The 16,870-nt window shown below is 33.2% G+C and overlaps 2 protein-coding genes across 2 annotated transcripts; both read left to right on the top strand.

Annotated features, from left to right (window-relative positions):
* Window positions 1–444: 444 nt before the first annotated feature.
* LOC120083090 (quinolinate synthase, chloroplastic) lies at window positions 445–6,191 on the top strand. The gene is made up of 7 exons (XM_039038641.1): window positions 445–1,635; window positions 2,123–2,407; window positions 2,767–2,985; window positions 3,123–3,302; window positions 3,548–4,060; window positions 5,402–5,563; window positions 5,643–6,191. The coding sequence occupies exons 1-7, from the start codon at window positions 901–903 to the stop codon at window positions 5,691–5,693; spliced, it is 2,145 nt and encodes a 714-aa protein (XP_038894569.1). The 5' UTR covers window positions 445–900; the 3' UTR covers window positions 5,694–6,191.
* Window positions 6,192–10,589: 4,398 nt separating this feature from the next.
* LOC120082712 (manganese-dependent ADP-ribose/CDP-alcohol diphosphatase) lies at window positions 10,590–14,076 on the top strand. The gene is made up of 2 exons (XM_039037992.1): window positions 10,590–10,720; window positions 12,837–14,076. The coding sequence occupies exon 2, from the start codon at window positions 12,861–12,863 to the stop codon at window positions 13,881–13,883; it is 1,023 nt and encodes a 340-aa protein (XP_038893920.1). The 5' UTR covers window positions 10,590–10,720; window positions 12,837–12,860; the 3' UTR covers window positions 13,884–14,076.
* Window positions 14,077–16,870: the final 2,794 nt, after the last annotated feature.

Below are 16,870 nucleotides of genomic sequence, written 5' to 3'. Positions count from 1 at the left end.
AGTGATGACGGTCAAATGGTGGCTCCACATCAAGTAGGAGAGGGAGGGAAGAAGACAATGTGAGTACGAGGAGAAGAAGGAGCATGAGTGAGAGGGATGAAGAAAGTAGTGAACACAATCTAAATGGTACGTGATGTATGCAAAATAATAATAATAATAATATTCTTTTCTCAAAACTCATCATTAGACATTAAAGCAATGCATATTGCAAAAGGAAAAGAACAATAAATATGCACACATTTGAAAGTTTTAGCCCTACTAAATATAAGAGACCAAAAGACTTTGGTTCCCAAAGCCAATGGAAAAGTGAATGTCACGTGGCAGAAGCCAATTGAATGGTAGAGGGAGGCTAGTGGCAGTGGGCCATTGTTTTTCATTCACGAGAACAATTTGTTTCTACTTTTTCAGCCATCGGTTTCATTTTCCATTTTCATGGCGTCTTTTTCTCTTCACTATTAAGCTAAAGGCTTACCTTTTTCTCTCAACTGTGGAGCCTTTTTAATCCTAACGAACTGAAGATTACAGATTAAAAATCTGTTCTCATTTCTTCATCTCCATACATTTTTCACTTCATTACCTTCAAATTTGTCTTCCCCTTGCTCAACTACTTCAAATCTGAAGATTACCCATTAACATTGAAGCCATATTGGCTAACAAAACCAGTGGAGCAGCAGCCATTGTCATCATCTGCGAACTGCGATTTCGACCTTCCATTTAATTAATGGCCCTGCCCCCCTCTCTCTCTCTCTGCTTTTCGTGTCGGACTTTTCTTCTGCTTCCCTCGAGATTCGCGCTTTAATCCCCCAACCTATTAGTTGACCGCTTGCCCCTTTATTCCTCTCTTCAAACTTTTCTGCATTTTTCGTTGCGACCCTCTTTGTAGTTACTTCTCTTCTTGCCATGGAGTTCTCTGCGATCAAGGCAAGTAGAGCTACCCCTTCTTCTGTTGTATCTCTTTGCCGGAAACCTAATTTTAAGTGTGCCCATGTTAAGTTTCTCGCTCAAAAGACTCCCTTACCGTTCTTCGACACCCTTAGATATGTTCAGTCGCTTCAATCCAGTACCCGAAATCTCAATTCTTCTTTCTCATGCTCTGCTACGACTCTCTCTCCTTCGTCTACTACGGAGCTCGTCTCTTTTAAGCTACAGCGTCTTATTGAGGAGTTCGAGTCCATATCGGAGCCGGTCGATAGAATGAAGCGGTTGTTACGGTATGCGAGTCTTCTTCCTCCTTTAGATGCCACTGCGAGACTTGACTCGAATCGAGTCATGGGGTGTACGGCGCAGGTGTGGTTGGAGGTGCGAATGGATCAAGAGGGCAAGATGAGGTTTGCTGCGGATAGTGATTCGGAGATTTCTAAAGGGTTTTGTTCGTGTTTAGTTTCGGTGCTTGACGGTGCGATGCCTGAGGAAGTTCTGAGGTTGAAGACTGACGATTTGGCTGGTTTGAATGTGGGATTAACGGGTGGAGAGCGATCGAGAGTAAATACTTGGTATAATGTTTTGATTAGTATGCAAAAGAGAACGAAGGCTTTGATTGCGGAGCTTGAAGGGAAGTCGCCATTTGAGCCGTTTCCATCTCTGGTTGTGACTGCTGATGGAATTCATGCAAAAGGAAGTTATGCCGAAGCTCAGGTTACTGGACATTTAATATAAATTATGGATTATGGATTAATTAAACTTTAAATACTTCTTTATGTAATGGGGAATGGAAAGGGAAAAGGTCATTTAACTATAAAAAAAAAAAAAAAAAAAAAAAAACAAAGTTCAAGTATAAGAGTGCAAAATCTTTAAACAATATTCTTGGAGTTCAAAAAAATAAGAGCTTAGACTCCGTTCACTGTGCATTCCTATTTTGTGGAGATAGAAAACATATATTTAGCACATTAGAGCACGTGCACACCTTGAGAACGTGGATTAGACATGATTCACTATAGTGGGGTTTGTGTGTCATGACTTTTGGAGAAAGTTGGAATTTTGTTTGGTTTGATGATACTTGGTTTGTTATGGGTGGCAGAGTTGGATGTTAGAATATCAGTTTTTCATTGTCATTAGTTGGAATCTTATCATGTTTCTTGAAATTCGTTTATGGTAGCAATACATTTATTCAGTTTCTTTCCAGGCAAGATATTTGTTCCCAAATGATTCTACGGTGAAAGAGCTTGTCAAAGTGCTAGAGGAGAAAAAAATTGGTGTTGTTGCACATTTTTACATGGATCCTGAAGTCCAAGGGGTCTTAACTGCTGCCCAGAAGGAATGGCCCCATATTTATATATCTGATTCATTGGTAATGGCAGATATGGCTGTCAAGATGGCAAAAGATGGATGCCAATTTGTAACAGTACTTGGTGTAGATTTCATGTCAGAAAATGTGCGTGCAATTCTTGATCAAGCTGGCTTTGGGGAGGTGCATCTTCTTCCTCTCAAATTTCTTCTTAACTTTTCGTTGTTACCTTTAGATACTAGATGAACTGACAGTTAAAGTAATTCAGGCTGTAATTCATTTGAAAGCCTACTACCTGTTCCCGATATCTGAACCATCCCGTGCCTCATGTTCTACAAGATCCCTTTATATGAACTATTCAAGCTTTCATAATAGTCTTATATCATCTCTAATTCAAGAATTTTCTCCAAAAGAAGTTGCTTTTTAACCTTCCAGTGTATGGATGAAACTCGTTCACTTTACATCACAATACTTTTTTTATTCTGCTCGAAGTATTTAGTGGTGGAACAATTAAGGTACCAATAATGATTCCATATGTGCAGGTAGGTGTGTACAGGATGTCTGATGAACTGATCAGTTGTTCTTTGGCCGATGCTGCAGCTACTCCTTCTTATATGAATTATCTTGAAATGGCTTCAAAGGACTCTCCTTCCCTGCATGTTATCTACATAAATACATCATTGGAAACTAAAGCCTATGCTCATGAGCTTGTGCCAACAATTACCTGTACTTCTTCGAATGTCATGCCAACGATTTTGCAGGTAGAAAATATTCTCATTTTTATTCATTCTGATTCTTATTACTTATTAGTCTTTTAGCAGCAAGTAAAATCAACTTCAAAATACACTGGGAGTCTGCCTAACTGTTTAATGTTCATCCTTTCTTTGCTTTATTACAGGCTTTTGCTCAAGTACCAGAATTAAACGTTTGGTATGGACCTGATTCCTACATGGGTGCAAATATTGTAGAACTGTTGCAGCAGATGACCAAGATGACAGATGAAGAAATTGCAAAGATTCATCCAAAACATAATAGGGACTCAATTAGATCTTTGCTCCCTCGTCTGCACTATTATCAGGTTTTTTTTGAACTTGTACTTGCTCTCTTTACACCTTCCTCTTAACCATAGGCTTTGATTGAGCATGTATGTATAAATCTTGTACCTCTCAAGTGTTTTGCTAGATTATGATATCTTCACAGATTTTGGCACCTTTTTCTAATTCCTTTTATCCCAGATTGTGTTGATTGCCGCACCTTCACTGACCTATTTGACCTCTAGATTTATTATTGTTATTTGACATAATTGATGTCTTCTAATTTCAGGAAGGTACGTGCATTGTACATCATCTTTTCGGCCATGAAGTTGTGGAGAAGATAAATGAAATGTATTGTGATGCATTTCTTACTGCCCATTTTGAAGTCCCTGGAGAAATGTTTGCTTTAGCGATGGAAGCAAAAAGAAGAGGAATGGGAATTGTAGGTTCCACCCAAAATATATTAGATTTCATAAAACAAAGGGTGCAAGAAGCTTTAGACAGAAATGTAAATGAACATCTACAATTCGTATTGGGAACAGAATCTGGAATGATAACTTCAATTGTGGCAGCTGTTCGTAACTTATTAAGTTCTGCGAAATGCACTTCTGGAGGAGCAAAGATCAATGTGGAGATTGTCTTTCCCGTGTCATCAGATTCATTGACAAGAACATCATCAAGTTCATCTCCAGGCCAAAAATCAGTTGTACTTGGTGAGATCAATTTACCTGTAGTACCTGGAGTTTCCAGTGGGGAGGGATGTTCTCTTCACGGTGGATGTGCCTCTTGTCCATACATGAAGGTTAGTATTTATAGTTATTTTAGCAACTACTGAATCATTGTCTCATTCAATCTGGATAGCTTTGTGAAGGGGATATATATATTGCATGTTTCAATTTTAAATTGGGAATTCCTGACTAAAACCAGTTCGTTTTCCCTCAAACTGATTGAAGGGAGAAAACTTAGGCTAAATGATGCCCTTAGTTGATCTGTCAAATTTTTCTTTCATCAGTTGGTTGTCATCTTCTCATCCATGAGTGTGCTTATGCCATGGAAGCTTGCAAATTACAGGTTGATTCACTAATATAGTTGAGTTTGGTGCTGAGAATTTATTAGCATTTGGAGTGTACTTAGTATATTGCCTATGGGCTTCAGCATGTGGAATAGTTAAGAGTCCGTTAGAGTTAGAGAGAATTTGCCTATGAGGACTTGGTAGTATTATTATCATCGAGGCTTCGTATTGAGTTTGGCTCAGGGAAAGGCCTTTAAGCTTCTCGAATTATCTTGTTAACTTTGTTTCTTTTTGTATTTCTATGTTTTATTTAGCTTTTTGGTATACTTTGGTTGGCTGGAACCATGGTATCGAAACATCGTTTTTGAAATGGATCCAAATTTTAGATTATTGGAGGTTTGTAGGTATTGAATTTGGCATGATGATTTGACGAAAACAGAGTCATCAGACTCATTTCAGAAAAAAGCCTGAAATGACTGATGAGATGGGAAAAAAAATTGTAAGAATGCACATGGGTCCAACGCTAATGAGTCGGAAAAAGAGACAGGTTGGGATGCAAATGTACATGCTAGAGCAAGGAGGAGTTTGCAAATCAAGTTATGGAGGAACAAGGAATTGAATCTGGGGGAGTTTGCAAATTTCATTAGCTTTCGTACTCTCTTGCAACTAAGAGGCCACACGACTAACAATTGTTTCAAAAGGGAACTATTGATATGAAAATATATATCTTTTTCTTATTAGTAGAATTGGCAGAAGGCAAATCATGCATAAGTTGAGCTAATTTAATCTGATCAAACTTGTATACTCTGAGTAACATATTTTTTCTTCCGTTTACAAGAAGGAAATCTTACCTCTCTCTGAGTTTTTCTTTCTTGTTTTAAGTCTGTTTAAGCTCTTAGTTTGTTTTGACTTAACTTCATGATTATGTCCTTCGATTTAGTCTTTGTTTATGCTATGTTTTGTTGTATCTTTCATATCTCAGAGCATTAGTCTCTTTTTATTCCCTTAATCAAAAGTTATGCATCTTTTTTCTTTAAAAAAGAAAGAAATCTTACCTACAGCATAATCATTCTGAAATGAGACCTTGTCTCAAATTCTCATTCTTACATCGTCTCATTTGGGATTATCCAGATGAATTCCCTCAGCTCTCTTATGAAAGTTTGTCACGATCTACCTGATAACAAAAGTGCAATATCAGCTTATGAAGCCAAGAGATTCAAACTGCATACAGTAACTGGAAAATCAGTTGCAGATATCGGTTGCGAGCCGATTTTGCACATGAGAGATTTCCAGGTTTGTTTTTCCTCTATTCACTTGTATCATTGTCTGGGCTACTTGATATTGGATTCTCCTTCACTGGATCTTTTTTCAGGCTGCAAAACAGCTGCCAGAGAGACTTGTTCATCAGATAGTTAACCGGTAACAATGGGGGGACGGTTTTAGCAAGTCAATCCATGCTTTACATGAAGAGCAAACCATAATTTCTTCTCATCCACTGCCGTTGAGCCTGGAAAATATGCACTCTTTCTTCCAAGGATGATTCTCTCCTCTGAGCTAAGTTCTTCCCGTAATGGCAAAATTAACTTTAGTATAGAATATTTAAGGCTCGAGTGTTTATTTTCAATATTTTTTACCATATCATATTAGTGTTTGAAGTGGAATGAAATGAAATCCACTGTATAGCAATAACAACCATTTATACATCACCTCGAATAAATGTTTAATCGATACTATATCTAGTAGCTTAGATGATATAGTATACGATATATGATTTATCTAATTTTTTATATGGATCTGTAACAACTCTTGACTGTGTTATATTATAGTGCATCTTAGAACTCAAAGGACACATTTGTACAACCTAGTAGAGATCCGTTCAAGTAAGGTTGTATAGTGCATTATTTATTGATTTTCTTCTGGAGCTCTATCTACCTTGTTCATGGAGGGATATTATTTGTTCTCATGAGAAATTCTAGAGGAGAAAGGGCAAAATATATAATGGGGGAAACAAAAAAAAGAGAAACCTTTTTGATATAAGAGTTTTGAGTCTAGTTTCCATATGGTCCCTAAATTTGAAAATGTTATATTTTTAGTCCTCAAATGTTGAGTATGGATTCAATTTAATCCATGAGGTTCAAAATGTTACAATTTTACTTTTAAGATTTGAGTTTTGTTTCAATATGGTCCATAGGTTAATAGTACATGTTTGATGTCAAGTGAGCTAAGTTCATTTTGTCTATTAATATTTGTATTGTTGACACTTTTATCCATTTTAACATTTTAATCTCTCATGTTCTTGTATAATCCTTCTTTTTTTTTTTTTTTTTTGGGATAAGTTATCGTATAATCGTTTAACGATATGTCTCTAAAGATAAGATACAAGTGACTTTTTAAATTTTATTTAGATTTTGAATCTTCATACCTACTTGACAAGGATTAAAATGTCGATATCGATATCAAGATTTCAATTTTACGGGTATATTGATAAAATATCAATATTGACGAATATTTCTGTAAGTAAAAAAAATTATGAACTTTATTTGGATTAATAATTAAATTGCTTTTCCTCCCAACTAAATTATAAATATTGTTAATAGCTAAAAGTATTTCTATTCATATTTGACCAAATTGACTTTTTTATATCTTACAAGCATTTATAAAAGATATTGTAGATATCATGTTAATTTTGAACTCAAACCATACAATATGGATATATTGATGTGATGACAAATATTTTCATCCCTTCTAACATAATATATCAAAAAGTCAAGAATATGATAAAAGATTATCAATTTAAGGATTAAGATAAAATGTTCAAATTTTGAGATTAAATAAAAGGACAAATATCTGATAAAAATGTATTGATCTTTTACCTTAAGCATGAGTAAGTTTTACGGAAAATTGTTGAAAATAACCGGAAAATTGTCGAAAATAACCTTTCAAGTTTTCACCTTTCAAAATGAACATCATTTTTGTAAATTGGTTAGAATAGTTTTTCTTAGTTCGGGTGAGATCAGTCAATTTAGTTATTAAAAAAAAAAAAAGTTTTTGCAACTTATTTATTCTTTTCAAATATTATTTAACCTCCCTAAATTATGTTATTTCTTCAAATATTATTTAAACTCCCAAATATTGTATTAAATCTTATATAATTTCAATTTTTTTAGAAATTAATTAGAAATATTATATCAAATATTATTTAACTTTTCAAATCTTTAATCCAATTTTTGTTTTCATAATTATAATGGATTTGCAATTATATTTAATTTTCAAATGATGGGATTTGTGGTTTTAAATATTTGAGAAATATCAAATTTTGCAACAAAAAAAAAAAACATTTAAGTACGGTATGAGAAATATATAGAATCTTGTTCTTAATCTATCCGAAAATTCACCGAAAAAGTCCAAAAACATAGAATTTCGGTGTTAATCTGTCTGAGATTAATACTGAGATTTAATATATTTTCCTTTTATTTTTGCAAAATTTAATATTTTTCAAAATTTAAAAAATCACTTAAGATCCATCTAGAAAAATAATTTGAATTTCTCAAAAAAAAAAAATCAATTTGGACAATTGGTAAATTGAATTGGAAATTATAAATTGCGTTAAAGATTTGAAAAGTTATGTATATTCGGTAAAGATAACCGAATTGTAAGAAAATTTAAAAATATATTAAATTTGGTATAAAATTGGGGAACATTTTGAAAAGATTGGTACCAAGACCCAAAATAATTGATAAGCTAGAAAAAAATTAATTTTTATCTAAATCTCGTTAGTCGATCTCGTTTGAGATTGAGCGAGAAAAACTAGTTGAACGAATTTTCAAAAAGTGTGCTAGTTTTGAAAAGTAAAAACTTGAAGGGGCTATTTCTGATAATTTCCCAAATTTTACCCTCTGGTAGACTTTCATCGAAAATATTCACATGTATATTTAATTGAGTATATATGCATAACTAATACAAAACTAATGAAGTTTCAAAGATGTGAGAGTTTAGAGATTAAAGGTTAGGATCTAGGGTCTAAGGTTTAGGGTTTAGGATTGATCCTAAACCTTAGACCTTACACCCTAGACCTTAAAATTCTAAATCCTAAAACCCGATTAAGCTAGGAGGTTTAGGTAGCTTTGTTTAAGAAAACTATGTTTGAGTGCAGGTATTGAAAATCTGGGTCTAAGAAGCCTATGTTTAGAGTTCAGGTTTAAGTAGCTTGGAATGAAGTATATATAAATAAAATTTAGTTTGTGAAATATTTTCTTGTATTTAATCATTAGTTAGATTTTAGATTAGTTTAAATTTTTCATCTTATTATTTTAATATAGTTAAGTTTAAAATAAACTAAAAATTCAGAAGAATATTTTTTTACAAAAATTTGAAATAGAGATTTTGACTAAAATTATAATTGTATTTAATCTATTGTTTTAATAATTTGATATTTCAATTTTACTAGTTTTTGAAATAAAATTTCATAGACTTTTGTCACTTTAATTAATTTGAAAATGATCAATTTTTTTTTTTTATCAAAATTCGCTGACTTAAAATTGAAATAAACTAATATTTTAATATTAAATTCAATTATTGAAAAACTATATTTTTTTTCCTTATCAAATTACATTTGAGGAATAAAAAATCATAAATTTTAAGTTTTAGTTTTTATTCGATCGCTAAGTTGTTTTAAACATTTTAAATCTTTATGTTTAGAAAATGATTATAAGTTTCGAGCTAGTTAAATTGACTAACAAAAAAAAATTAAAATGTTATTAAATTAAATTAAAGCTTTCAAACATATATAGTTCTATACATATAACCTAAATAAATATAACTATACAATTGGAGTCTATTAGCGTGTTTGGAATGACTTATAAAAAAAATATCTTTTAAAAATTCATTTTTAACTAAACACTTTTGATAAAAACTCATTAAAATAAAAAAACATACATCATCGCAATTCTTTCTTAAAAGTGTTTTTATATACAAATTTGTCTAGTTTTTTATATACTAAGAGTATTTTTATTAATATTTTTCAAGGATGGTTGGTGGTGGTTGCCGGAGGTGGCCAACGGAGTTGGTGGGCGAAATTTTGCCAGTGTGGGGGGAAGGGATTTGCCAGAGGTTGATCAATGGTGACTTGAGGTTGGTTGACGACAATCACCAAGGCGGCTACTAAAGTTGGCCAGTGGTGGTCGCCAAGGTGGTGGTTGGAGTTGGCCAATGAAGGTCATAGGAGGTGGTGACTAGAGTTGGTCAGTGGCGGCCAGAGTTGGTTCGTGGTGATTGTCGGAGGTGGTGCCAAAGTTGGCCAGCGGCGGTCGCGGGAGGGTGGTAGCTGGAGTTGGCCGACGACGATCGTCAGAGGGAGGCAACCAGAGTTAACCGCAGTGGTCACCAAAATTGGTGTTCGGAGGTTAGTTGACATACTTCCAGATTAAATTAGAAGGAAGGAAAAAAAAATGAATGGAGTAACCCATAGGTTTGAATAGTAAACACTATTCCAACTCATAGGGAAAGTATGGGCTTCCTAAATCCATACCCCAAATAAGGGTTGGACTTAGGATGTCTTAACCTATCCAATCCCAACCCTTGAAACAAACACCCCTAAATTCTAAACCATAAACCCAAAATTCTTAGGTTTCTTTTTTTGGTTGATATTGTAAGCTTTGAAATATTTATTCAATAGTTGGTCTTGCATTAATCAAGCTGAACTTTGTGTTAAGCTTAATTTTCAGATAATTAGTGAGTATTGAGGGACTCTTATGTTTATTTAGATTATAATTAGGGGGTAAATTTAGCTTAAATCGAAAATATGATCAAAAAATTGCATACAAGGATTAAATTAGACAAGATTTAAGCACACCTTGACAAATGGAAAATTGATTGATACAATTAGGTATTAAAACTTTATCGACATTTCCATCAATATTTTCATGGATTCACATTCATCAAGGGTGAATCGACATTTTCTATTATAGTATTAAAAAAAATATGAAATGTAAAAAGAAAGCAATAAAATTACACCAATGTAAATATAACATAAATAATAAATATTATAACTTGTTTACTTACAGGATATTTGTTTATTAATTTAATTTTAATCTTTTTGTTTTAAAAAAAAAGAACGTGTTCAAGCGACACGCGTGAGTCAGTCAAAGGTTTAATGGTTAAATTAAAAAAAAAGAACAAAAACCTGCATTCCCATTGGACCACGTAAGCACGTGTTCAAGCGACACGCGTGAGCAGTCAAAGGACAATGTAGTCATTACAATATTTATTTAAGTCTACTTCGGTCATTTCAATATTTAACAATTACCCTCACCAGCTAAATTCCACCATTTTATAATATATATATATAACTCAAAACCTTCTCCATTCAGTTTCTTCAATTCCTCCGAATTTGGCTGAAACAACTCATCGTCGATTTTTCCTTTTCTCTTCTTCAAATCTCTCAAGCATCAGGTAATTTGAATTACGAATTTCCCTCCGGATTTTTCATTCTTTCTCCTCCATTCGTTCATGACTTTGATTTATCTTCTCTAATCTGCATTTCTCGTTCTTCGTTATTCACACAACTTTTTGCTAATCTGTAGTTGTTTTTAGACATAATGCCTGACTATTCCCTCGCTTTCTTTGTTCTTAAATAACTTTTTTCTGCTTTCGAGTTTTGAGTTGAATGGTTTATTGATCGATACATTTTGTTACATTTGGGAAATTTCTCGAGTTCAAACACCTTGGTTATTGACTTACTATATGATTGCTGTTTTTTTTTTTTTTTTTTTTTTTTTTTTTTTTAATTAATTAATTTAGGTTTTAGTGTTTTCACGATATGGATTCTATTTTTTCTGTTTAGTTATTAGTTGGGCTATTTATGTCTGATGTCTCTCATTCATGATTGGTGTTTAATTTTTAACCAATGTACAATATTCAAGTGAATTGAAGGTAGTAGTTTGGATAGCAAGACTATTCTCATGGAGTGTTGAGGATCCCACGTTAATCAAGAAACCCCGTACTACTCTTGTTGTTGTCAGTTGATTTTGAGATGAAACCTCATATTATCTAATATGGCATCGGCAAGCCTAAAGGAGTGTTCGGTCTAAAAATAATTGAAATATGATTTAAGAATGACGAATCCAAAGAGACATCATCTTGAGAGAGTATGTTGAGATCCCATATTAATCAAGAGTCCTCCTAAATCTTTATCAGATGTATAGGCAACTTCTCTTATTGTCAATTGGTTTTGAGATTGAACCTCATTTTATCTAACATGGAGATGTTGATTTATTTTATCAAGTTAAAAGAAATCTTTTGTGTCTACTTTTCCTTGAAAATCAGTCCATGAAAAACTGGATCGAGGATTTGGTGGCTTTATACTAGGATTTGACAAATGGCGTGGAAGCTTCTAGTTCATAACTTTTTCTTCTTCCACAAGTGTTGCATCTGACAACTTCTTGTATCAGAAAACTTTTGAATATTACACCATAGTGTGGATCCATACTTTTTTTCTTTTTATCTCTTTCTCTAACCTTTTGTTTTCCCTCCTTTTTTTCTGTGTGAGAGAAGAGTATTGACAAGTTTCTCCGGGAGATTTTCATGTAACATGTATCCTCCATTTCCTTCTTTTTGGTGTCTTGTGCCGTGAAATTTCATTTGGAATTTTTTTTTTTAAAAGATATGGTATTATTCCAATTCTTATTTATTGTTATGCCAAGTCTGGAGATTTGAGAATAGGGCCCCTTCACCAAGTTTATATGCTTCTTTCTTTTATCTTTAAAAACAGATGAAAGCTCATTGAGGAAAAGAAAGGCTTCTTTTTTTTTCTTTCTATGATTGTTCTTTTATTCAAACCCCCACCCCAAACGAGAAACAAAATCCCACAGGTAAAAGGAAGAAAGAAAAACCTAGATAATGTAGCATGCTCAAGGCTTGGCTGCTTTGGTATCAAATCAAACAGGCCTACTAAAACAGCCATGCCATAGAAAAGGCACATGTTGCCTGATGTTTGATGTCAGAACATATGCCAGTCATAATAAGTTGGTAACATTTTTTTCAGTGGAAGAGTACCATGGTAATAAATGAAAAGCTTTACCGTACTATGCTTTATCAATAATTTTCTTTCCATTTTTTCCATGTAGGATTTTACTTATTAAATGTAGAGTTCCGTTTGTCAGCGAGACCTATTTATTTCTTTTGTTTTCTATCTTCCTAGAAGTTCACAGTCATAGGAAACTCGATCCTTGTTGGTACTGGTAGTGCATGGTGACCATTTTTGGAAGGGACAATTGCAACTTCAATAAAAAAAAATAAATTGAAAATTTGGCTTGTGTCCTTAAGTTTTGCTTTTTTTGTAAACATGGAAAAAAACTTTCGCCTAAAAATCTAAATGCTATCGGATTTGTATGTGATTGTCACCTACAATTACAAAAAAGTTGAAGTCATGACTTTAGTTTCTTAAAATGTATTTGCATACAATGCAATTTTCCTTTTTGGAACGTCTGGCCAAATAACCTGTTATTTGTTTCTTCAAGAACACTTCTCTTATGGCATCTTATTCTTATCATTCATGTTCTTGTGATAGGGTTCGACTGTTTTCTACAACAATATGGCGTCTGCAAATGGTATAGGAAGTATTCAAGGAAAGCAGCCATTATTATCTTTCGGTGTTATCTCTGATGTTCAGTATGCTGATATTCCTGATGGTCGCTCATTCCTTGGTACTCCTCGTTATTATAGACATAGTATTCTTGTGCTGAAAAGGGCAGTTCAAAACTGGAACAACCAACAAAAGCTTAAATTCGTCCTAAATTTTGGAGATATTGTGGATGGATTTTGCCCCAAGGACCAATCTCTCAGCTCTATTAAGAAAGTAGTTGGTGAATTTGATAATTTTAATGGTCCGGTATATCATATGATTGGAAATCATTGCCTCTACAATCTTCCTCGCAAAGAATTACTTCCATTGTTGAAGATTCCAAAATTTGATGAAGGTCGTGCTTATTTCGACTTCTCACCTATTCCGAATTTCAGATTCGTCGTACTCGATGGCTACGATATAAGTGCTATTGGTTGGCCTCAGGATCATCCAAAATCACTGGAGGCCCTTGAAATCCTATCCCAGAGAAACCCAAATGCAGATAAGAATAGCCCATCAGGACTGGTTGGCTTAGAAAGAAGATACCTTATGTTCAATGGAGGAGTTGGTAAAGAACAACTGAAATGGTTGGATGGTATACTTCAGGAAGCAACACATTTGAAGCAAAAAGTGATTGTTTGCTGTCATCTTCCCCTTGATCCTGGGGCGACATCTTTTGCAGCACTTCTATGGAACTATGACGAAGTAATGGACCTGATACACAACTACAATTGTGTCAAAGTTTGCCTGGCTGGACATAATCATACAGGTGGATATACAATTGATTCCCATGGAATACATCATAGGGTTCTTGAAGCCGCCCTCGAGTGTCCCCCCGGCAGCGACGCATTCGGATCCATCGATGTGTACAATGATGGTTTATATCTTATTGCTACAGATCGGATGAGCAGCTCGAAAATGCTTTTCGATACCGATCAAACTTGTGACTATGAGAATGGCTGCATTACAGACCCTTTAACATCTACATCATAAATCATTTATGCCGTATATATTTCATGGTCATAAAGTATATAGCAATTCAAAAAGGGATAACTATGAAATTTTAAGTTAGATTCTCCTGTAGAGACGGATGAGGAGCCATTGAAAAATGATTTTGTAATTTTTTATGACACAAGCAACTACCCCTTTTACAAGGGTTAGTTGTTATGATATCCTAATTGTTAGATATTGCATTTAAATTTGAAAATTATTCTTTAAATTTAAAATTAGGATAACAACACATAAGATTTTAATATAGACCCTATATTATATTTGTGTCCAACTTTTCTATTATTTAGAAGAATGTAAGTTTAAATCTTATGAACTTTAAATCTTGTTCTATTTTGGTCCTTAAACTTTAGAAAATATTCATCTAGTCTCTGGACTTTTAAAAAATGCTAACTTTGGTCTTTGTTATTAAGATTAGGGTTTCAGTTAACAATCCTACAAAATCTAGGGTTTCAATCTTCAATTTGGGGGTAAAGGTGATCTCCTATGGGAGATCTCAAAAGTTATTTTGGGATCAAGATTTTGGTCTCACATTGGTTGTTGACATCCTTCAACATATTTCATTCTTGAAAAGTTAATAGAATCTTAACAATAAGGATTAAAATAAATACTTTTTAAAAGTTTAAGGATTAAACAAATGATTTTGAAAGTTCAATTACAAAAATATTAGGGTCTAATTACTTTTTATGTTTAAGTCTAATATGGTGTATTGGTGTCTTTTAAACTCTTCTTCATACAAAGCTCTAATATAACAATAAATAACAGGTACAAATATTAAGTTGAAGTATCCATTCTAACATATAATCAATTACACATCTTTCAAAAAAGGAAACTCAAAAGTTTCATTAATTCACACACCTTTTTTTTTTTTATTTTAACCAAAATTCTTTTTCAAAAACCCACTCTCTATCTATCCCTAGTCCACCTTCATAGCAACCCACCACTAGGGATGGCAAAATTCCCCCTAGGGTTGGGTCTCTGCAGGTCCCCGACCCGATCGGCGGTGGAAAATCCCGTTTGATTGGGACGGGGTCAAACCAAGGATTTAAATCAGGTCCCCGATCGGGGACAAGGAGGGGATCCTCGCCCCGTCCCCGACCCGATCCCCGTCCCCACCCCGATTTTTTTAATTGCTAATATATATATAATTAATAATATAATTAATAATAATAATATAATTACTAAAACATACTGTTTCAGTTTTTTTCTTCTTTTTTTAATGTTAATATAATAAATTTAATTTTTATTAATTTATAATAAAAAAATATGTAATGTCTAATTTTAAAACTATATATAACAATAATACTAATTTCCTATATAAAAATTATAATTTCAATATAAATATTAATTTATTTAATTTTATATAATAAAATAATAAAAATAAAAATGGAGAGATTTTTTCCCCAGCGGGATTCCCCGATCCCGACTCCCAAAACGGGGAATGGGGCGGGGACGGGGATGGGGATGGGGAGTGCATCCTCGGCCCCACCTCGCCCTCGTTGCCATCCCTACCCACCAACAACCACATTGACAAGCAAAGGATGGTGCATGAGTGACGGGTGGCGAGTGGAACTCGATGACGAATGGGGGACAACCAGCAAAACTAGACAATGAACGATGGACTCGAAGCAGAACTGGACGAAAAACGACAGACTTGGTGCAAAACTAGACAACAAACGATGGACATGGACGACAAACGACAGACTCGGTTAGTACCAGAAGACAAACGGCAGACTCGGACAGTGCGTGTCTCGACTGGATGATGGATGATGTGTGACTCGGCTTGACGATGGATGGCGGTGCAACTCAAACGACGGTGGACACTCAACGGACGATTGAACAACGACAAATGGGGATGGACGACGGAAACAATGGCTTCTAGAAGAGATAAAGATGGGGAGATTCTTGCACACACAAACCAAGGAGCCTATTTTATTTTTTTAACCCTAAACACATAAATAAATATAACCAAGTATGATTTATACTATGATATATGATATATATACTATGATTTATGTTGAACAATGAGTCTATATACTGTGATATATGATATATACTATAATTTATGTTGAATATTAAGTCAATCTGTGGTTTATAAACTGTGGTATATATGATTAAGAAATTTGGTTAAAAATATATACTTTTAATTTATATATTGGACTGTCATATAGATATTGTTATATCGAAACTTTTGAATGGTACAACCATATTGTACATTTCAAATATATCAACAAAATCTTAATATATCTCATATATTGGTTAGAATATTTTCAAATACCTAACACAATGTTCTAAAGTATATTTAAAAATTACCACGAATCCTCTAGAAAACCCAATAAGTTGCCATAAAACCAGTTGTGTTTGAATATATATCAAATATAATTACTAGTATACTTTACATATGGTTAGAAAATTTGCAAAAATCTAATATAATGTTCAAGGTATATTTAAAAATAACATGAATCCGCTAGTAAAATTAGTTGCTTGATATGTGAAATGTGTTAAATGAAAAATAAAATAATATTAAATGTATTTTCTCTCTCCAATTAAAAATGGAAAGAAAATCTCAATTAATTAATACTAATAATAAATATATTTTCTCTCTTAAACATTAATGATGTTTCATAAATATGAAAAGATTTTTTTAATATATATTCTCTCTCCAACCGTCCACCACAAGAATTATTTTGTGTGAATATTCTATTAAATCTTATATATGAAAATATACAATTTTTTGGATATATATGATAATAAATTTTGAAAATAGATTGAATCTCTAAATAATGCTTTAAAATTAGGTGTTCATTTTGAATGAAGGATAAATTTGTTCTAAATTAAATATTTATATACACATAATTTCCCCTATAGAGAAGTATTGAAAGAAATTAGATGATAGTAGACGCAATAATGATAAATGCTACTACCAAAAAGTTAGGTATGAAAATTTCCCTTTTAAAATTTATCTTTACCAT

Source organism: Benincasa hispida, chromosome 8 (assembly GCF_009727055.1).
Source record: "Benincasa hispida cultivar B227 chromosome 8, ASM972705v1, whole genome shotgun sequence".
Classification (NCBI taxonomy): Eukaryota; Viridiplantae; Streptophyta; class Magnoliopsida; order Cucurbitales; family Cucurbitaceae; genus Benincasa; species Benincasa hispida.
Note: the sequence above shows the minus strand (reverse complement) of the source record. Positions and strands in the feature narration are given on the sequence as shown.